This window comes from Ailuropoda melanoleuca, chromosome 16 (genome assembly GCF_002007445.2).
Source record: "Ailuropoda melanoleuca isolate Jingjing chromosome 16, ASM200744v2, whole genome shotgun sequence".
In the NCBI taxonomy this organism is placed as follows: domain Eukaryota; kingdom Metazoa; phylum Chordata; class Mammalia; order Carnivora; family Ursidae; genus Ailuropoda; species Ailuropoda melanoleuca.
This window is the reverse complement of record NC_048233.1, coordinates 7,510,351-7,530,682: the sequence shown is the minus strand read 5'-3', so window position 1 is coordinate 7,530,682 and position 20,332 is coordinate 7,510,351. Positions and strand designations below refer to the sequence as shown.

The 20,332-nt window shown below is 56.9% G+C and overlaps 3 protein-coding genes across 7 annotated transcripts in view; 1 reads left to right on the top strand and 2 right to left on the bottom strand.

Moving 5' to 3' along the window:
- Positions 1-40: 40 nt before the first annotated feature.
- Positions 41-2,265, top strand: CDCA3 (cell division cycle associated 3). 4 transcript variants are annotated; one of them, XM_002922231.4, is made up of 6 exons: positions 41-201; positions 415-590; positions 850-979; positions 1,259-1,552; positions 1,675-1,778; positions 1,907-2,265. In XM_002922231.4, the coding sequence occupies exons 2-6, from the start codon at positions 471-473 to the stop codon at positions 2,063-2,065; spliced, it is 807 nt and encodes a 268-aa protein (XP_002922277.1). In that variant the 5' UTR covers positions 41-201; positions 415-470; the 3' UTR covers positions 2,066-2,265. The 4 variants fall into 4 exon arrangements, with proteins under 4 accessions (XP_002922277.1, XP_019658338.1, XP_011227010.1 ...); XM_019802779.2 differs by having other exon boundaries at positions 104-201; positions 296-590; positions 834-979; XM_011228708.3 differs by having other exon boundaries at positions 105-201; positions 296-590.
- Positions 2,266-3,287: 1,022 nt separating this feature from the next.
- GNB3 (G protein subunit beta 3) lies at positions 3,288-10,061 on the bottom strand. Of its 2 annotated transcripts, none has more exons than XM_019802777.2 (10): positions 8,966-10,061; positions 8,638-8,724; positions 8,320-8,358; positions 6,986-7,092; positions 6,844-6,907; positions 6,565-6,727; positions 6,413-6,479; positions 6,124-6,202; positions 4,889-5,105; positions 3,288-4,041 (listed from the first exon to the last, which is right to left on the bottom strand). In XM_019802777.2, the coding sequence occupies exons 2-10, from the start codon at positions 8,692-8,694 to the stop codon at positions 3,935-3,937; spliced, it is 900 nt and encodes a 299-aa protein (XP_019658336.1). In that variant the 5' UTR covers positions 8,695-8,724; positions 8,966-10,061; the 3' UTR covers positions 3,288-3,934. The 2 variants fall into 2 exon arrangements, with proteins under 2 accessions (XP_019658336.1, XP_002922278.1); XM_002922232.4 differs by having other exon boundaries at positions 3,290-4,041; positions 6,124-6,325.
- Positions 10,062-10,146: 85 nt separating this feature from the next.
- Positions 10,147-20,332, bottom strand: part of P3H3 (prolyl 3-hydroxylase 3) — a 10,785-nt gene continuing 599 nt past the window's right edge. Inside the window, 15 exon segments of the mRNA XM_002922261.4 lie at positions 10,147-10,673; positions 10,812-10,952; positions 11,736-11,811; positions 11,890-12,007; positions 12,224-12,374; positions 12,709-12,810; positions 15,483-15,607; positions 15,724-15,791; positions 15,919-15,971; positions 17,206-17,295; positions 17,740-17,876; positions 18,349-18,480; positions 18,551-18,752; positions 19,067-19,219; positions 20,141-20,332. The exon segment at positions 20,141-20,332 is cut by the window's right edge and continues 43 nt beyond it. Of these exon segments, the coding sequence (XP_002922307.3) occupies positions 10,506-10,673; positions 10,812-10,952; positions 11,736-11,811; positions 11,890-12,007; positions 12,224-12,374; positions 12,709-12,810; positions 15,483-15,607; positions 15,724-15,791; positions 15,919-15,971; positions 17,206-17,295; positions 17,740-17,876; positions 18,349-18,480; positions 18,551-18,752; positions 19,067-19,219; positions 20,141-20,332 (1,908 nt within the window). The 3' untranslated portion in view covers positions 10,147-10,505.

Sequence of the window (20,332 nt, the reverse complement as noted above, 5' to 3'; positions counted from 1 at the left end):
TGGCCCCATGGTCCTCATGATAGACGTCGTGCCAGCCCAATGGCTTCCTGCACTGGAGGCGGGTCTCACAAGGAGGCCTATAGGAGCCTACGTCGGCTCCACCAATAGAGTCAAAGCAGGGGGCGTGGCGGGAGGTTTGAAACTCGGCGTCGGGAGTTGAGGCTCGAGCTGCTGTGCACCCAAAAGAGGAATCGGGGCCTGGTAAGTGATTTGAATTAATTAGTGAGTAAGTTAGAGGGCCCAGCAGGCCCGGAATGAGCTGGCCTGTCGTCTGCACCAGTCATTATCTCCACAGAGGCCTCTGGCCCAGCGGCCGGAAGGTTCCTCGGCCGGGAACCGGGAAGAGCGGGTGGTCTGCAGTCAGAGGTCAGACGTGGTCGCGGTAATGGCTGAGACCTGAGTCATTTCTCACAGGCGTCCCCTCCTCGCCCCGGGCCGGGCCCTGCCCCACCTTATTCCTCCTGGTTGAGATGGGCTCAGCCAAGAGTGCCCCAGTCACTCCCGCGCGGCCTCCGCCGCACAACAAGCTTCTGGCCCGAGTGGCGGACCCCCGTTCACCTAGTGCCGGCATCCTACGCACTCCCATCCAGGTACTGCGGGCCGGGCTGTGGGAGGCACGGTCGGAATTCTTGGGCGTCTGCCTAAACTGATTCTGAGAAAGCCCTCACGCCCTCCTCCTCTTTCTGATTTGAGACCTTGTTTTCCACTGTCTTAATCCGGATGGGGTAGGCTGAATGCCCGAGGGCCTTGGCAGTGCCTGCCTGGAATATCCACCTGGGGCTAGAGACCTGGGGGTGGGGGGGAGAAAGAGTCAGGGTCCAGACTTGTTGTAGCCTTTGGTTCTGCCAGGTGGAGAGCTCTCCACAGCCAAACCTACCAGCAGGGGAGCAGCTGGAGGGTCCGAATCAGGCCCAAGACTCTGATCCCCGCTCTCCTACCCTTGGCATTGCACGGACACCTATGAAGACCAGCAGCGGAGGTAAATGGTGGGGCCAGGGAATTCTGATAAGGCTGTCACCTAGCATCCGTGGGTTGGGCCAGTGAGGCCATCTTCTGAGAGCTCCTTCTAAAAGGAGCCTCCATCCTCCTGCTTTGATCCAATCTCACTCTTCTCTCAACATTTCTCCTCTCACCTTAATTTCTCTCTTCCCAATCCCTCACCCACCAGGGCATGAATCCTAAAATTCCTGTGTCTTTTCCTCCTTGCTGAATGATTTGTATCACAGGGTCACTATCTCACTTGACTTCTCCCCTCTAGAGCCCCCAAGCCCACTGATGAAACAGCTGAGTGAAGTCTTTGAGACCGAAGCCCCCAAATCGAATCTGCCCCCAGAGCCTCTTCTGCCCTCAGAGGCAACTTCATCTTCTGAATTGGACTTGCCTCTGGGCACCCAGTTTTCCCTTGAGGACCAGGTGCCACCCTGGAGCCAGACTGAGCTCCCCTCCAAGCAGGTGTTCTCCAAGGAGGAAGCAGGACAACCCTCAGAAACCCCCATGACTGGCCAGAGCTCCGACAAGCCCTTGAGAGACCCTGAGACTCCCCGATCTTCAGGTACAGAATCTAAGCAAGGTAGAGGGAAGAGAAATCGGGATAATGTGCACGGATGAGTGTAGGAGGAATAAACTGTAAGCCCCTAATTTTGGCTTTTGGCTTTAACTCCTTATCCACCCTAGGTTCTAAGCACAATAGACGGAAAGCAAATGGCAAGGTACTAGGGAGATCTCCCCTCACCATCCTACAGGATGACAACTCCCCTGGAAATCTGACACCACGACAGGTAAAGGGAGAGAGGGTGAAAACTGTTACTCAGAAATCCAGGGTAGAGGGTGGGAGACCTTTTTACCCAATCCTCCCTCTCCTTAACAGCGTCCCTCCCCACTCCAACTCACACACTGCTTTTGGCAGGGTAAGCGGCCTTCTCCCCTGAGTGAAAATGCTAGGGAGCTAAAGGAAGGGACCATTCTGGGAACTGGACGACTTCTGAAAACTGGAGGCCGAGTGTGGGAGCAGGGCCAGGACCAGGACAAGGAAAATCAGCATTTTCCAAACTTGGTGGAGAACTAGGCCAAGCGTGACCCCAGCGCTGGCTTCACCCACCGGGGGCCTAGTGATGTTGCGTCCCCTCAATCCCATCTTTCCCTGGGAGACTGGAAAGGCTCATTGTCTTCAACCCCCCACTATACTCCAGCTCGGGGACTGAGCGCTTTCTTGGGCTTTCTTTGTGTCTCATGTGTTTCTTGTATATTAAAGGAAGTGGTTTTAAATGATGTTTTTAAGTGTTCTACCTAAGCCTCGGAGTGGGCCTCTATACGTAGAAAAGTAGCCTGGGGAACTTGGGTTCCCTGTCTTCCAAGCCAATCACACGCTTCCCGTAAATCCTGGGGTTCCCCAGAGCTCCATCCTTGAACTTTTCCTCTCGCTCTCCCTAGGTGTTCACTTCTAGGGCTTTAGCTATCATTTATTTATATCCTGGTAACTTCCAAGTCCCTCCAACTAGCCCTGACCTTTATCCAACTGCCCTGTAGGCACTACACAGTCTGTTTGCCTAAAGTTGAATTTGTGCTCTTTCCCCCAAAGCTACTCTTCATCCACTATTCTCCATCCCTGGGAATAACAGCATTATCCCCCTTGTTGCCTAAGCCTGAACTGTGGCCATTATCTTGAATGCCTCCCTCTTTAATATCCCATACCCTAGCACTAAATCCTGGTGATTTTCTATCTTTCATCTTTTCCCCTTCCCTTTCCTTGCCCCCCTGTCCTACTGCTCCTGATTTTTTTTTTTTTTAAGATTTTATTTCTTTGTCAGAGAGAGCGTGAGCTCACAAGCAGGGGGAGCGGCAGGCAGAGAGAGAAGCAGGCTCCCCGCTGAGCAAGGAGCCTGATGCTGGACTTGGGCCCTGGGATCATGATCTGAGCTGAAGGGAGCTGCTTAACAGCTACTTAACTGACTGAGCCACCCAGGCGTCCCTCCTGCTCTTGATTTCTTGCCATCTCCCTCCTGCCTTGTTTCCCTCCAGTCTCCCCTCCCACCTACGCCACAGCTAGGGTGACCTTTCTGAGAAGCACAACTGACCATGTGACTCCTCTGCTCTGAATTCTTCAGGGGTTCCCTATTGCCCTTAGGATAAAGTCTCTGCCAGTATTCAAGGTCTTCTGTAATCTGATTCCTTCTTAACATAACCTTCCTATAGATACACGCACATATGTAGATGGACCTGTTGTAGTGAACCATTGGGCAGAAGCTCCACTGGCCACCTGGTGAATACCTCCTCCGTGGGGCTTGGGCTTCCACCTCCACCCAACTTTCTGCCCCCAAGCTGTCTGGTACCCAGCCTTTATTGCTACACCCCTAATATCTTATTACTTAAGTTGGGCCTGTGTCTTTTTGGAACAGAAGGGGGGCAGAAGCCAAACATCACAGACATACCAGGGCACTACACTTTATTATAAGTCCTTTAGGAGGGAAATAAAGAAGGTAGAAAGGGGAGAAATCATGAAGAAGGGGGCCAGGATCCTCGTGGTGCCAGAGCCAAAGTCACAGGACTGAGCACCTTCTGCCACCCAGGTCTGGACAAAGATAGTAACTCTGGGGGAGGAATTCCCCGGCCTGGGGCCTCAGACTGGAAGTCTGCTAGGCCTGCCAAGGGCTGGGGAGGGGGCAGTCATCCTTGCTCAGTAAGGGAGAAGCTGCAGGACCATGGAGAGGGGAGGCCATGGGAGGAGATGGGGCAGTTCTTTGCCCCTGTGTCCCTGATGCTGCCTCCCAAAGGCATACTCCCCATTTTCCCCACCGCCTTCAAAGGACAAAGTTGGGTGGGAGTGCCAGCTGGGGTGTAGAAGAAAAAGTCTTAAACAAACTTTAAAAGAAACCTGGGCAGGGGAGGGGGCAGCTGAGTGTCTTCATGGCCTTTTACCTCCCCTCCTCCAGCCTCCTTAGTTCCAGACTTTGAGGAAGCTGTCCCAGGAGCCAGTGGCCACAGCCATCCCATCAGCTGTGACCCCCAGGCAGCTGACCCTGTTGTCATGACCAGAGAGGATGCCTGAGGAAGAGGGAGAGGAGTCAGCCTGTCTGCCCATGCGGCTTTGGCAGAAAGCGCGTGTGCGTCTGCAGGAATCCTAGGTTAGATTGGCCACTAGCTCTCAGCCTGTGGTGGGGACTCAAAGAGGATTACCCTAAGGGGCAGGGTTTCTCTTGAGGCCAATCTCTGTGGAGGGTGGGGTGGGGGGCCGGGAGGGCCAGGAGAGGTCGGCAGTGTCAGCGCGCTGTGAAAGAGCGAGGAGCACCTGATGGGCGCTAGAAAATGGGGAGGTAGCTCTTAGTCTCACTGCGGAGTCTCCAAATGAAGAGACTGAGGCCCGGAGAGAAGTGGCTTTGCCCGAGGGCCCTGAGGTCCTGAGCGACAGAATTCAGATTTGGATCCCGACGCTCCGGCCAGTGTTATTTTCATTTAGCATCTGGCCTCCCCCAAGAGAAGCCACACTATGATTCAACTTCAGACCAGGGTGGTCCTAGTAAAGCCCCTAGGCTGGGGTCACTCTAGATCTCCTTGATTCTGCTTATGACCGTCCCCTGAGATTGCCCTTTCCTCCGGTGGATGCCCCTGATGCTTCAGAGCCCTGGAAATCCAGAACTGATTGGACAGTTGAGGCCCACAGGTTTCGGATGACTCGGAAGCTCCTTTGGCAGGAAGCAGCTAGAGCGCTGGGCAGTGGAGCAGGGCCACTAGAGATGATGGTCCTAGGCTGGAAACCAAGGAGGACTGGATGCTAGGGCTAGAGCTCAGAGTCATCCAGTAATTAGGAAGAGTGGAAAGAGGGTCCCCAAAAAAGGGAGCTCGTAGGAAGGTCCTTCCAGCTGAGGGGGCAGTAGGGGGAGCTGGCCCTTACCCACACGCTCACACTTCATGGAGTCCCAGACGTTGCAGTTGAAGTCGTCGTAGCCTGCAAAGAGCAGGCGGCCGCTGAGGGAGAAGGCCACGGATGTGATGCCACAGATGATGCCCTCGTGGGAGTAGGCGGTCAGCTCCTGGTCTGCCCGCAGGTCAAACAGGCGGCAGGAGGCGTCGTCCGAGCCTGTGCAGATGGCCTCTCCATTGGGGAAGAACTGAGGCACAGGCAAGGGGGTCAGGACTCAGACCCAGGCGCCGGCTACCTCTCCTGCTCTCCCTGGCTCCCGCCCTTGATGGCTCTAGAGCAAGCGCTTTCCCAGCCTCTGCCTGTCCCTTCCCCAGCACCCTTCACCGCTGACATTTATCCCAGGCCAGCTGCATGCCAGTGGCCGCCCGACACCCTTCACTGGCCCCTCGCTACCGCGCAGCAGGCAGGCATTATTCGAGAGCACGAGGCTGAGGGAGGGCGGGCAGCTTGCCCAGGGTCACATGGCTAGAAGGGCAGAGGCTGTCCCGGCGGAGCAGGGTGTGGACGTGCAGGGCCAAGTGCAAACGCATGACCTGAATCTCATCACAAGGAAATGTCAGATAAACTTAAAGGGACGGAAAGCTTAAAGAAAATTGGGTGGCACTCTTCAAAGATGTCAATGTCGCAAAAGACAAAGAAAGGTAGAAAAAAAGATTCCAGTTTAAAGGAAACTGAACAGATACAGCAAGGAAACACAATGCATGTTCCTAGACAGAAAAAAACATGGCCATTAAGGACATTCTTGAGATAATTGGTGAAATGTGAGTATAGACTTAGACTACAGTGTGTCATTGTTAATTTAAGAATTATACTGTGACCGTGTTAGAGAATGGCCTTGTTTTTATGAAATATGGATTGAAATATTTAAGGGGTAAAGAGGCATAATATCTGCAACTTACTCTCCAAAGAGGAAAAAAAATAATAAAATATATCTATGTCCACATCGAGGTGTATGTGTCTGTCTTTCCATCCATCCCTCCCTCCATCTACAGAGAATGATAAAGCAAATGTGGTAAAATGTCAGCGGTGAATGTGGGTAAGGCGTAGATGGAGCTGTTTCAGTCACTCTCGCAACTCTTCTGTAAGGCGAAATTACTCCAACCAGGAAAGTTAAAAAGAGGGGCAGGGAGCTAGGGGAGGGATGAAGAATGTGGGGGGGGGGCTGGTGAGGGGTCCTGGGAGTCGGGATGCAGAGGGGGACTCACGCAGATAGCGTTGATGTCTGACTCATGGCCAGTGAAAGTCTGCCGACAGGTTCCCTCCCGCACATCCCAGAGCTTGGCGCTGGCGTCACAGGCCCCCGAAATGAAGAGTTTGAAGTCAGGAGAGACAGCCAGGCTCATGCAGTCCCCTGTGTGCCCCACAAACACCGTCTTCTGCTGCCCAGTCTCGATATCCCACAGAGCACTGCCGGGAGGGGGGGGCTGTCACACTGTCACAGGCCAGCACAGAGCCGTGCCCCAAGCCCCGGCACCCCCAGCGTTCAGTCCTCACCAAGTGGTGTCCCCGGAGCTGGTCACGATGTTGTTGTCATCCAGGAAGCGGCAGCAGGAGAGATAACCTGGGGGTGGTGAGGACAGGGCCCAGGCTGCAAGACCACATCCCTGGGCCTCTCACAACAGGGACGGGAAGAGAGGGTCTCTCACCTGTGTGAGCAGAGAGCTCCCGGCTGACCTTGACGTTGCCCTCACGGGATTTGAGGCTATAGATGGAGCACATGTTGTCCAGCCCTCCACATGCCACAAAGTTCCCTGATGGGGCATAGGCACAGGTCATGACCCAGGAGGAGCGCAGCGGGATGGCATGCACCTGCGGGAGGGTGGACAGAAGCAGGAGCTGAGCTGAGCTCCTAGGTGGGCAGGGCGGGCGAGGGGAGGGGAGGCATAATGACCCCAGGGATGATGGAGGGCTGGGGAGGCAGGTACCTTATTGGTGGTATAGGTGTCCCACACGATCAGCTTCCCATCTTGTGAGGCACTTACCAGCAGCCTGGGGAGAGGGCACCGCACGTCACCCAAGACTCTCCTTCCTGCCTCCCTGCCGCCCCGGGTGCCCCTCAGGCCTCACTTGGAGTCGGTTGCCCAGTGCATGGCATAGATCTTGGCCAGGTGTCCCCTTAATGTCCGCCGTGTCCGCATCTGGACTCTTCCCACGACCTCTAGGCCCGACACCAGCTGCAGAAAAGGGGGCACTAGAAATCAGGGTGAGTAGGGTGCCTAGATGTCAGTGTCACAGCCACCGATCCGGACCAGTTTCTGTTCTGTGCCAGGCTCTGGGGTCAGGCCCCCAGCCCTGGAGAAATAAGTTTCTGCCCTGGGGCAGCTTAAACCGGGAGGTGAGAGAGACCAGGCATGGCCAGTGGCATGTTGCCAAGTGTTTAACAAGCATCTCTCCAGTGTGGGCTAGCGGAGGAAGTGGAGGTGGGAGAGTGACGTCCATCATGGAAATACTCCCACCTTGACCAATTTCAAGTTGCCAGCGGGAAGTCAGCGAACGCTGACTTGGGAAGAGAGGCACACATCCGCTGCCCTGAGCCGCTAGAAGCCCGGTCCCGCACGACACTGTGGCACGGCGGTATCTTCCACTGGCTACCCGGGGCAGCCCCGCGACCCTGAACTGCACCTCCTGAGATCTGTGATCCTGTGTCCCTTACCCTCCGTCCAGCCTCTCAATTTAAGGCTGGGGCTCAAGTCAATGGCCTTGACTTATCATTTACTTGCTTTGTTGTCCTGGGATGGTTGCTTACCCTCTCTGAGCCCGTTTGCTCATCTGTAAAACGAGGTTTACAGCATCAATTTATGGGGTTGTTGTGAAAATTAAATGAAATTATGTATCGAAACAACTTAGCCCAGGGTTGGGCTCATAGCAAGCGTTCAATGTTCACTCTTACTATTAACGTATTTAATCCAACATAAGATGTCACCAACTCTATGAAGCACCATGCTTTTAGGTATCACTGAGAAAGAACAAAAAATGCTGCCAATTATAATTGTAAGGCATCATCTATTTTGGGATGCATCTTGATCTCAGAGATGTCAAAATGGGAAAAAATGTGACCTTAGAATTGATGCAGACACTATTAGAAAACTAGCAACTGCTCTGTAAGGGCTTTATGATTTACAAAGTGCCGACCCTCTCTTCATCCTCACCATCCCGTGAGGGTTTGTAACCGTTCTTGTTTTACGGTTGAGGACAGAGACAGCATCTGCAGCCTTAGCTTCCAATAAGGTGCCTGGCCCAGAGCAGATCTCGCTAAATGTTTGTTGAATGAATTAATTAATGCCGTTCCTCATTCCAAGGACACGCTGTACTAAAGCTCGGGCACCAGGCTGTTGCTGGTCAGGGAGTTCCCCTCCCCTCGCTTCCCTCCCGCCCTGCCTCGGTCGGACAGGAGATCTCACCTCTGCCAGAGTAATGTCAGCACAGGCTTTCCGGGCATCCTGGGGGGAAAGCAGCTATCAGGGGGGCATAAGGGGCAAGGTGGGGGTAGTGGGTGCATGGGCCTCGGAGGCAGGTGGGCTTGGGGCTCTAGGGTTTGGGGGGCATCTCAAATATGAGATCCAAGTTCAGGAGGTCTCTGGTCACTTCCAGGTCAGGGGTCTCTAACGTGTCACTCAAGAGCATATCCAGCCCCCTCCCCCTCCCCCCCAGTCCACACTTCCTCCCTTCCCGGGTTGCATGTTTTCTGGGGTCCCCCAGTGGGAAAGTTCTGGGGTTACTGCAATCTGCTTCTTGAGCTGCTCTGCCTCCTGCCGCAGCTGCTCCATCTCCCCCATGGCTGACAGGTTGAGGTTTAGCTCCGGCTCCTGTTAGGAACATGGGGTAGGTGTAGGGCGTCCTCACCAGGCCATGGTCCTGTCCCTCACACCCAACCAGACTCAAGGGCTGGAGCCCACTACAAGTAGTAGAGAAATGCCTGGGGGGCCCGCACCAGCTCCCCACGAGCCCCTCCATGTTTGGAGTCCTGTGCAGCCAAGCCCAGCCCTGCCTGAGCCCTCCCTGCAGCCCCCGGCCCCCACCAGCAGAGCCATGCCAGCTCCCTCTTACTTGGACTCTGACTGGACCTGTCCCAGGTTTCCAGCTCTGGTTCCCAGGCACCTCTTCACTCCCTCAGCTGCGACGCCAACCTGTCACCTGCCCCAGCTCTGCTGCCAGACAAGCTGGCCTGGCCTGGCCCCAGCTCTGGGGGGGTTGGGGGGGCACTGACAGAGAAGGTAGGGCCAACGACGACGACGACGCAGGCAAATGAAATCAGCTGGCAGCGGTGGGGGGAGAGGGCAGGAAGGGAGGTGTGTGGCTTCCGCAGTGACTTGGGCCCAGCCTGGGGTTGGGGGGTAGGTGGGAGCAAGAGTGTGGGGCTACAGAGAGGAGTATCCCCCCACAAGCCCTGGGGGGGAGGAGGGGTCGAAGGGGTGCTTCCCTGGCCAGTCTCCCTGTGGCAGAGATAAGAGCATCAGGCCCCATGGGATTAGAGCAAAGCTGTGAGGATTAAAGGTTGGGGTTTGGGAGGGGTACAGAGAAACAGAAGCAACCACAGCCCCAGTGCACCCCCCCCGCCCCAGCCCCCACCAGTGCTGATGATCACGGCAGTCAGGGCCTGCCTAGCAACCAGCCCTGGAGCCAGAATGTGAGGCTGAGACGTGGCCCATTCTCAACACCCAAGATTTCATCTCTGAGTTCAGGGTTGCCGGGAAGGGGGTTCGGGTGAATGTGGGGAGAGTGCAGGCAGGAGCTGAGATTAGATGGGACTGATCTGGATAATCCTTCTCAACAAACCCCAACCAGCTGCCCCTGGGTCTGATCCCGGCGGGGGGGGGGGGGGGGGCAGGTACAGGGGATCCAGAGAGAACGACTGGACAGGCCTGCCCCTGCTTTGAGTGGACAAAGGGTGGGAAGTGGGGCGCAGCCCCGAGCCGGCTTCCACCTGGGGTTTGGCCCACTCCTTGCCCCCGTGACTCACGGAGTCCTGCTGGGGTTTTGAAGGCTGGAACCAGAGGGATCAGGCGCCCTATGTCTTGGCCAAGCTCAGAGAGGGAAGACAGGGCTTAAAGTTGGAGGCCCAAGGAGCAGCTGTGGGGGGGGAGGGTTGGGGCCATTTGCATATGGGGAGCAGGTGGCCGAGATTTCCCTGACAAATCACAGGCACCTGTCTCCTCCCAGGCCAGCCACAGCCATTCCCCCACTGCAGACACCACAGAAACCGTGATACCCTTGACTGGGCTCTTGGCTGAGGGATCTTCAGTTCTTTATTACAGGCTGGGACAGGGAACCGGGGTTAGCCTCCCTCTCATCCTCCACACGTGAAGCAGGCAGGCCCTCTCCCCACCATTTCGTTCCGGGAGGCATCGTGTCCTCAGTCTGTCCATGGGCTGGAGGTCCATCAGCCAGGCCTGGTGAGCTCTAGGCTAGTCTGTGCAGTGTCCTCTGAGTCCAGGGCTGGGCAGCCCTTGTGATCCCCAAGGTAGTAGGGGTGCAGGGACAGACAGCTCACTGTTCTGCTCCCATCACATGGGGGCTTCTCATGGGTCCGGGCATCAAGGCCGCCCTTCACAAGTCATGTGGCCACGTCCCCGGCTGGCTCAGTCCCTCACAGTTCCTCTCGGACCCGGGGCGGTTTCCCAGCCTTGTCCTGGACCCGCGGAAGCCTGCGGCTGGGGGGTTCCGGGGAATGGTCTCTGCTGGGCATTTCTTCCTCTTCCTCTTCCTCCTCCTCCTCCCCTGGCTCCTTCAGCAGCTCTTTGGCTTCTGTCCACTCCTGGGGAGTAGGGAGGAGAGTCTGGCCCAATCCCCTGCATCACCTTGCCCCAGGGACCCTCCCTGGGATGCCTCAGACCCTGCCCCTCGTCCTTCACACACCAGAGGGACAGCCTTTCCTACCTCCGCTCCTCCTCACCTGCTCCCTGTGCTCAGGCGCCCACGTGTGCCACAGCGCCAGGGCGCAGCGCCGTCCCCGCGTCACGGCCCACACACCGTGGGGATTCTCCCCACCGGAGCTGAAGGCCACGAGGCGTCCACAGCGCGGACGAACCTGAGCCTGAGGGGGGAGGGCAGGTTCAGCGCCAGGGATGGGTACTCTCAGAGAACTTGGCTCTGACTCCCTACGGCAGGTGGTGGGCCGGGGCGCAGAGTTCAGCTCTCCTGCCCATCACTTCCCACTCCTTAATTCAGGAACTATCCCGGGGGGGAAATGAGAAGTTGGCCTCAACTTGGGGAGCACAAATGCCAGACCGAGGCTGGAGGAGTCACAGCCAAAGGAAAGGGGCCTCTCCATCTCCCACCGAGGCCTTGACTTTTCCTGTCCAACCTTTGAACCCCGGGTGTGAAGCAATCTGAAGGTATGAATGCAGTACCAGACTCTGGGTACTGGGGATAAGGGTCTTGGGGACATTCTTCCCCCTCAGGGAGGCCACGGATCATCAGTAGCTGGTGGCAGCAGAGAAGGAGGTAATCGGGTAAGACAGAGCAGTAGATGACGCAAAGTCACTGCCCCTCTCCTCCCGCGCAAGTCCAGCCCCTGGTTTCCACCGCGACTACGGCCTTGGGGACCTGCGCTTTACCCCCCTTCTTGAGGGAGTGAGGCAAACAGTGAAGGCAGGATCCGCAGGGACCACAGCAGATCTCCTGGGGAGGTGTAATCAAACTCTGCTATACCCCCGAACCCAGACAAGTGGTGGGAGGGCTGGGGAGGCCAGGAAAGGAAAAGGTTAAGGGGGCCCCCTGGCCATTTCCCTGCATTTGCCTCTGGGAAGCTTCTGTTTTGAATTCAGAGCCCACAGCTGGGCTCCCCCCACACCCCTACGGCCCCCACCCGGCTTACTGTGACCGTGAGGGCATTGGGCTCTGTGAAGAACAGGTCCCCACCATGGAAGTCATCGTTGAGGTAGAGGAGCCCACTGCAAAGGGAGGAAGGCGGCAGGCAGTGAGACCCCCAACCCAGGTCCACCTGCCTGACCCCTGGGGGGGCTGCCCACCTGTAGTCTCGATAGGTATAGGCTGGGGGCTCCCGCCAGCAGTCCCCGGTGTCAGGGTCCAGGACGCAATTGTCTGCATGTACCGGGTGACTGAGGTCCATGCGCTGGTCTTGCTCTCCTGGCAAGCAAAGCTACCTGGTGAACACCCCTGTGCTCATCCAGTGTGGCCCATGCTCACCCTACAGCTTCGGGGGATCACGGCTGGGCAGAGGGGCCAGGCCCTTACCCAGGCGGGGAAGTCAGAAAGCCCACGGAGTTTGGGGATGCGGAGGGGGTGCAGTGCCCAACAGGGGCCCGCAGTTGGGGAGGAACAGCTAGGCTTCCTGGTGGTTACCTTCTATGGCACTCCGGCACACCAGGTGGGTGAAGGAAAGATGCAGGGGCCGCTCCGGGGAGAAGTAGGCCTGTGTCAAGGTCCTCACGCGCTCGCTCACCTCCAGAAGCAGCTTAGCCCCCTGACTGCCCACGGCCCCAGCCTGGGCCAGCTGCAAGCCGGGAAAGGAAGGGCAGGAAAGGAGGGGGCGATGGAAGAGCAGCCCTGCGCCAGCCCCTGCCCTACTTCCATTGCTCTCCACCCCCGGGCTTGGTCTCAGCAGCCAGCTCTGTCCATCAGCCCAAACTGCTCCTTCCATTGGCTCTGTGACCATCACCCAGGTCCCTAAGTCTCAGAACACCTCACCTCCCGCCGCCCTCAACTCTAGACAGGGGCCTCAGGCGCTCTCAGTCCACAGGAGAGGCCCAGGCTTGGGCACTCAGTCTCCTGTGTACCCTCTTCTCCGATTCTGGGCATCAGACCAGGGCACGGGGGCCTCCTCTCACCTGCGCAGCCTTGAGCACCGTGAGCCCCTCAAAGCGTTCATGGGGGGTGTGAGGGGAGCGGCGGCCACGATAGCCAGACCTGGCTCCGGCCTCAGCGGCGTCCTACGGAGGGAGAGAGGTGGCTGGGGAGTCTCACTCCCTGGGTCCCAGGCCATCTCCCACATCACTGCCCTCAGGGCTGCAAGACCTTCCTCCAATCGTCCCACTCCCCGGAAGAGGCTAGAAGCCCCCAGTGTTCTCGGCTGGCCCCCTTCCCTGAGCTGCTGCCCCTTCCCACAGAACAACTATGTTCAGGTCTATACTGTCACGCTCTGGTAAAGATCTGGAACCCCACTGGCCAAGGCTGCTGTGCCTAGAACTCTGGAGAGCTTCCTACAGCAGGAAAGGGGCCTCTGAGAGGGTAACGGCCATTGGGAAAAGAGGGCAGGAAGAGCTTGGTCACTCATTCCTGATGAGCCAAGGATAGAGGAGTCTTTCCAGGAACAGGACCCTAGCAGGAAGTTTGATAGTCAGGCCGGGTCCTGGCGGCTCGAGGTGGGGAGACAGTATCAGCCGAGGTGCCTTTCTGACACCCTTGACACACTCTTGGAGAATGTGAGAACCCTTGATGCTGAGCCCCAACTACCCAACCACCTACATGAGTCTCATTACCGGAGGGGTCTCCTGGTATTTGAATGTCCTTTTCCTGATACCTATTCTTCTGGCTGCTTTTTGCAACCACTACCCAGTTACCCTGTGTATAAACCTCATCTCTGAGACACCACCTACTCACCCAAGCCATCTAACCTTCCATTCTTGTATTTATTCATTCAAGAAATTTGTACTGAGCACTTCCTATATGCCAGGCACTATTCTAGGCAGTGAGGACACACCCGTGAACATGCTCTCACGCAGTTTATATTTTGAGTAAATAAATAAACAAACAAACCAGATTAACTTAGATGGGGATAAATGATATAAAAAAGTTAAAACAGGGCTACAACCTTCAGAGTGCCCAGGCAGTGGGTAGGGGACAGCTAATTGATGAGTGAGGTGACATCTACATTGAAAGCAAATGATATGAAGGAGCCACTTGAATATGTGAGAGAAAAAAATGTTCCAGGTAGCAGTAACAGCAAGTGCAAAGGTCCTGAGGCTAGAATGAATTTAGTGTGATGGAGGAACAGAAAGAAGAGCCGATACTTCGGAGTTATTCCTGACTCCATCCTTTCATCCATTATTTTCCACATAGATTTAGTGCTGAACTTCTTTATCTTTGACTTTCTAAATATTTCTCATCTGTCCCCCTCTCTTCATTCCCTTGAAATGAGGATCTAACCTAAGGCAGTGGCACGCCAGCATCACCCCAGAAGCCTCCCCTCCTTCCTTTCCCAGGGCGTTCTCCGCAGTGCCACTAGAGGGATCTGCCGGTTCTGCAGCATGGTGACTCCAGACCCCGCTCCTGCTAACCCCTCCTTAAATTGTCCGATAAGCTGTCCACGGTCAACAAACTCCCGTAGCTGGGACAGAAGGCCCTGCGCCATCTCGCCCGTGCCTCCACCTCTGGCTTCCCTCCCGTCTACCTCCTGTGGATAACATGCAGCCTGACACAGCGAGGGCGAATCCTGAGCACTTTTTATATTCTTCCAACAGCTTTACCAAGTACTGCCTCGGGCCTCACAACAACCCTGGAAGAGCCCACTGCATTTAGCCCCATTTTACAGATGAAGGAACGAGGCTCAGAGACATTAAGATACATGGCATGAGGTCAGCCAGCTAATCACCGTCGGGGCTGGCCCATGCCCTTAACTCCTGTGCCCTACCGCAGCTGTCCGGGCCCCTCGTTCCTCTTCCTTACCGCCTGGCTCTCCTCCCCTTCTCCGCCTTGTTAACTCATCCTTAAGACGGAGCTCAAGGGGCACCTGGGAGGCTCAGGAGGTTAAGCGTCTGCCTGGGGCTCAGGTCATGATCCCGGAGTCCTGGGATGGAGCCCCCAAGGCCAGCTCCCTGCTCAGCGGGGAGTCTGCTTCTCTCTCTCCCCCACTCCCCTCCACTTGCACACGCTCTCTCTCTCTTTCACTCTCTCTCAAATAAATAAATGAAAAAAAAAAAAAGACTGAGCTCAAATGACCCCCTCAAATGCCCCCAGCCCCCACAGAAAGCTTTCTGTGACTTGGCATTTCGGTGCTCCTATTTGGACGGGTACATGCTTCTTGTAGCAACTTACCCCTCGCTCTACTGATATGCCTCCATGTCCGGTTCCTTCTCTATACAGCGAGCTCCTGAGTGCACATCTGTGCTCATCTACGTCCCCCTGGAACCCAGTAGTTCTGAGTACGCCACAGATACTCAGTGAGTGTGTGTAGAAGGAAGGCTAACCTGGAATGAAGATGGAAGCTTCCCAACACGGCAGTGAGTATGGAGCATTCAGCCCAAACTAGCAGGGGCAGCAACGGATGGGGAAAGAAGCCTGTGTGTCTATTCAGCCACTGGCCCAGCCGATAATTAAACTCTTGGCTAACCAAGGAATCCTCACTTGCACGCTCACCCTTTCTTATGCCTTTATGTTTTTTCTTTTGTTCTTCCTATCAATTTCCAGCAAAATTCCTTTGTAAAGAGAGTCCATCCAGCCCAGGCCGGCTAAGTTGAGAGGAACGGAACTTGTCCACTGTGGTGAGGCAGGGGCAGGTGCCGTGCCGGCTGGAGAACCAGAGAGGGCAGAACAGGGGGCAGGCCGGGCTGTGCCCGAAGTCCCTAACGAGCCGACGGTCCCACCTACTCCCAGGTCTTCTTACCTTGGCCAGCTGCAGCAGCACCCCACACTCGGCTGGGGTGAGCAGCCCGTCCAACACCACCCGCTCTGACCCATTCAGCTGTCTTGCATCCTGGGTCAGGGTCACTCCCTCCAGGAGGAGCACATCTGCAGGGGAAGGGGCAGGGCAGAGGGGGTTGAACACCCCCGAGGGTAGGCCCAGCAGCAGCTGGCAGCCACCCAGACCCTCCGGGCTCCTGCTTCCCACTCTCCCAGGAACCTACCCTTCCAGTGAGTCAAGGGCTTTGGCTGTGGCGGCTCATGGTCCCAAGGCCTCTTCTCTTGATCCTCTCTCAGGGGTGAGAGACATGCTCAGTGCAAGTGCCGGCCGGTCTGGACCCATCTTCTCCAGACCTCCCAGGACCCCTCCCTCACCTTCCAGCTCAGGCCAGGCCCCTCCTACCACAGGCATCTCCTACCTGAGCTTTTCTCTAAGTGCCTCGGGGATGACAGCTGCTGGGGTCCAGGGATCCTGGGAGAGTCAGGAAAAGCGTCATCACCCACCAAGCCCAGCCTGAATCCCTGACATTATTAGACTCTGACTACCACGTTAGGGTGCTCCTGCTTCCAGAGAGGAAGGCAGAGGTGGGAAAAGCCCTGGGCTCACTGTCAGGAGCCCCAGGAGCTGGGCCAAACTCCACCAACTGCTCGTGTAGGACTACTCATCAGTTGCTTTTCTAACAGCTTCACGCATGGAAGCGGAACGCGTGGGGCTTTATCATGCAGTGTTCATGAAATGTGCCCATTTTGCAGTTGAAGACTCTAAGACACAGAATGGTAAAGCAACATGCCGAAGATCACACAGCTAGTAAGTGACAGAGTTGGGATTCAAACCAGCTTGAGGGGGGCACCTAGCGGCTCAGTTGGTAGAGCATGCAACTCTTCATCTTGGGGTCCTGAGTTCCAGCCCCAGGTTGGGTGTGGAGCCTACTTCACACACACACACACACATGTACACACGTACACACATACACACATATACACACACACACACATACATACACACATACACACATACTAAACTAGCTTTAGAGTCCACACTTTGAACCAGCGGTTCTCAAGCAGGAGATTTTGCCCCCCAGGGGATATTAGGCGATGTCTGGAAACATTTTTGATTGTCATGACTCAGAGTGCTATTGACATCTACTGGGTAAAGGCCAGAGAAGCTGTTGAATATCCCACAATGCCTACGCAAGCCCCCTTCTTCTCCCCTACAAAGAATGATCAGGTCAAAAATGTCAATGGTGCCAAGGAGCTTGAGAAAATGCTTTACGTTATTGTCCTAGCAATGAACAAACCCTCTGTCCTTCAGTTTCCTCTCGCAACTACAACAAAAAGAACAGTAAGGAAAGCAGCAGCAGCAGAGACTTCTCTACTAGCAAATGAGACGGCTTCAATCACTCCATGAGATAGGTCTGATGTGCCCGTTTTACAGGTAAGGAAATGGAGGCTGCGGCGAGTGAAGGTCCAGAGCTTGCTTATGGCAGAGAAGAGACCCACACTTAGGCCTGCATGACCCCAAAGCCGCCCTCTCCTACAGGCCCCTGCCTCTGTCCCTGAGACACTGGGACCACAGACTCTTCTCCAAGCCTCCCAGGGGTGTGGGAAATGGGGAGCCTTGTTGCAAACCGAAGTGACCCAAATGTAGGGCATCACTGTTCTCTTCCTCCTGGGGGAGCAGGAGAGGGACAAGGGGAATTACGCACAGGATCCTTGAAGCTGGCCCCCAGGTGCTCCATGGCGTAGTAGAGATGTCTCTTCTCCCCCAAGGATCGAAGGATGAAGCGTTGGATGTCCTGAGGTGGTGTGGGCAGCAGGGAGAAAGGGGCGAGACGAGGAGAAGTAGAGTGGGGCAGGGGAGTTAAGGCTGGAGGAGAGCACGGCAGTCCCAGGTTCTAGGGGACAGCCTGCACACTCCTAAACCCTTTCCTACGCCTTTCCCTTCAAGAGCTTCAGGGCATCTGGGCTCAAAGGGGCAAGGGGGTGGCGATGCGCATAGGCCTGTGGCACAGGAGGGCACATGAGGGGGGGCAAGTGGGGGTGAGGTGAGGCAAGAGGGATGGGCTGGCACTTGGACTCAGAAAGTCGAGTCTGCAGTGGGGAGCAGGGAGCAGGGACAAGTCAGATGCTAGACTTGGGGTTGCCTGCGGTGACGAGATGGGAGGAGAGAGTCCAGGTTACTTCTCAGGTCTATTTGGTTTAGGGTTACCTCACAGGGTACGTACGCAGCAGAGGGTTACCTCTCTCGGCCCGAGGCCAGGTCTCGGCTCTCCCAGCTGGGCCTGGTACTGGTTCAGGGCCTTCTTGGCAGCCTCGTCCTCCGGGTAGAAGAGCAGAACACTCAGGACGTTTTCCATAGCCTGGGACAGATTCCCCACTGGAGACAGAGCAATAGGGCGGGGTGGGGCATGGTGACTGAGAGCGACAGTGGTCCCTGGGCAGAGGCAGAGAAGACAGGCCCACAGAGGCAGAGCCAGAGAAGGTGGTCTCCGGACGCCAAACAACTCCAAAGCCCCCATCCCCCCTGGCGGCTCGCTCATCCATTGCTTCTTTCCAAAGCTTACTCAAACATACCTGAGCTGGGTGGGCAGAGTTCAATGGGGAGGAAGAGAGGAGGGAATTAAAGGAAGGTGAGAAGCAGCAAGGGCAGAAGGAGCCCTGTGACCCATCTCCTGAGCCTTCCACAACGGCGCCAAAGGAGAGCAAATGAGAGTCCTCCTGACCAACTACAGATCCAGAGACAGACGGGAGGGACGGAGAGATGGGGCTCAGGATACCATCAGAGACAAACCTTCACTTCCCCTGTTTCCAAGCCCGGTCACCCCCACGTTCACCCTTCCCCAACTGACCCTGAGCATGGGCCTCGTGCAGCCGCCTCAGCTGGCTGGGAAGGAAGTCAGGGACAGGGAAGCTGCGTCCAGGGCGCGTGGCCATGTCCCCCACACAGCGCTGCCGGCACTGCAGGACCCGAATCCAGTGCCCTGCAACACATGTGGACCATTCAGCTCGTGATGCTCCTCTCTGTGGGGCCGTGAACCCCCAACTCCTTACCTGCAATGGTCTCATAGAGGCCCCCCTGGCTGCCGGCCCCTTGCTCCTCCTCTTCCTCCCTCTGCTGCTCCTCGGGCCCCTCGCAGCCAGCCCGGCAGCTCTCCATCTGGGCCAGGCTCTCCTGCAGGGCCTCCTCTAGCCTGGGCAGTGCCTGTCCTGCCTCCTGGCGCCCCAGTAGCTCCAGGCCATCATCATAGGCTGCCTGTTGGGGAGGGGAATGGGCAGTCACCTGAGCTCCCGGAGGCAGGGTGCCAAACAAGACTGGGAGGCAGAAAGAAGGGGGGGGTGTTGGTCTGATCTGGGGCACGGACTCCAGGTCCCACTTCACCTATGGGGTGGGCCTCAGGATCAGAATGGTCGAACAGGGACTTCAGTGATCCTCGAAAGAAAGCTAAGCCCCAGAGAGGGACTCTCCATTCAGGGTTACCAAGGACAGTACCCAGGTCTCCTGATGCCTGAGCCACACAGGTCCCAGTCCAGTGAGCCCTGTGTATCTGGCCAGTCAAAGGGTCTCACCCAGTGTGGCGGTGTCTCCAGGTCCCGGAAACTTTGGGGGCGCACCCGAGACATGCGTCGGTACTTAGCCATGTCCTCCCGCATCTGCAAGTGTGTTGGGTTTGCTACAAAGAAGGTGTGTGCTGCGGCTGCCGCCAGATCCAACTTCTTCAGCTGAGAAGCAAGAAGGATGAGGGAGTCAGTGCCCTCAGGTAGGGGTGTCAGACCTCTGCTGGCTTCCTAGCCTCCCCCTCTCCCCTACCACACACACACCTGGAACTGCCCCAGAACCTTCTGGAAGACTTGTCAGTCAGAACTGCCCACTTCCCAACCTCCAGAGCCCCTAGAAACCAGTATGCTGGGGAAGCTCCGGAAAGAGGGTTTTGAAGACTCAAGAGTGGGTGAGATATGGGCAGAGGGACCTGGGGGCCTCCATTTGGAAGACAAGGTGCAAGTGATGGCTAAGTGAGGTGGGGAAGTGAGGGGGAGACCTGAGCGACCAGCAAAACCCGCAGGTCTCTAGGACCCTGGGCTGAGGTGTGTGTGACCAACCCCCCCCCCGCCCCCCAGCCACGTAGGCAATAGCTACCGAACTGGTAGCTGCGCAGTGTCCACTGCCCGCCCCCCACATGCCCGGCCTCAGCCTCCCCGCTCCTCAGCCTTGCCCCTGCCGGGCAAAGCCTCACACTCAACTCCCCGCCACGCCGTGCTTCCTGTGCAGCGGCGGAGTTCCCCCCAACCCCTCCGCTTCACTCCTCGAAAGAGGCAGTTATCATCCCACGTAGGTCTCAGTAAGACCTAACGTTTCAGGCCCCTTCCCTCCATCTCCCATCCACTTCCACCGCGCCTCAGGAACCCATCCAGCCCCGCTCCAGCTTTGCTCCCACTCTCCCTTAGGCCGTCCCTCGGCGACCTCAATGGGTACTTGACGCCGTTTGGATGGGACCGACTCAAAAGGAGAGGTCCGCTCGCCGCCTCCCTGAGCCCCACCCGGAGTCCCGGGCGCCGGCATTCCGCCCCCTCCTGGCGAGCTCCGAGTAGCGGCGCAGCGTGGGTCGGGGCAGGACCCCCGGAGGGCCCGGGCGGCTCCCGCACCTGGTAGTAGGCCCTCTGCAGGTAGTTGTAGGGCTCCCGGCGGCGGAAGGCGTCTCGCAGCGCGCTTCCCACGCGGAGCCGCGCCGCGCCCCCGGGGCCCAGCCTCTGCGCCCCGCACTGGGTCAGGCACTCGGCCCGGCGGAGCGCCGCGCGGAGCAGCAGCCGCTCCCAGGCCCCTTGCGCCGGGCCGGG

Bases quoted from the DNA above. Each gene is read 5' to 3' on its own strand.
- CDCA3 (XM_002922231.4), top strand. From the start codon at position 471: ATGGGCTCAGCCAAGAGTGCCCCAGTCACTCCCGCGCGGCCTCCGCCG. The intron at 980-1,258 runs GTAAATGGTGGG...TCTCCCCTCTAG, and splicing joins TATGAAGACCAGCAGCGGAG to AGCCCCCAAGCCCACTGATG. The intron at 1,779-1,906 runs GTAAAGGGAGAG...TGCTTTTGGCAG, and splicing joins GAAATCTGACACCACGACAG to GGTAAGCGGCCTTCTCCCCT.
- GNB3 (XM_002922232.4), bottom strand. From the start codon at position 8,694: ATGGGGGAGATGGAGCAGCTGCGGCAGGAGGCAGAGCAGCTCAAGAAG. The intron at 7,093-8,319 runs GTGAGATCTCCT...CCTTTTCTGCAG, and splicing joins CTGACATTACTCTGGCAGAG to CTGGTGTCGGGCCTAGAGGT. The intron at 4,042-4,888 runs GTAAGGGCCAGC...CCTCTTCCTCAG, and splicing joins CATGAAGTGTGAGCGTGTGG to GCATCCTCTCTGGTCATGAC.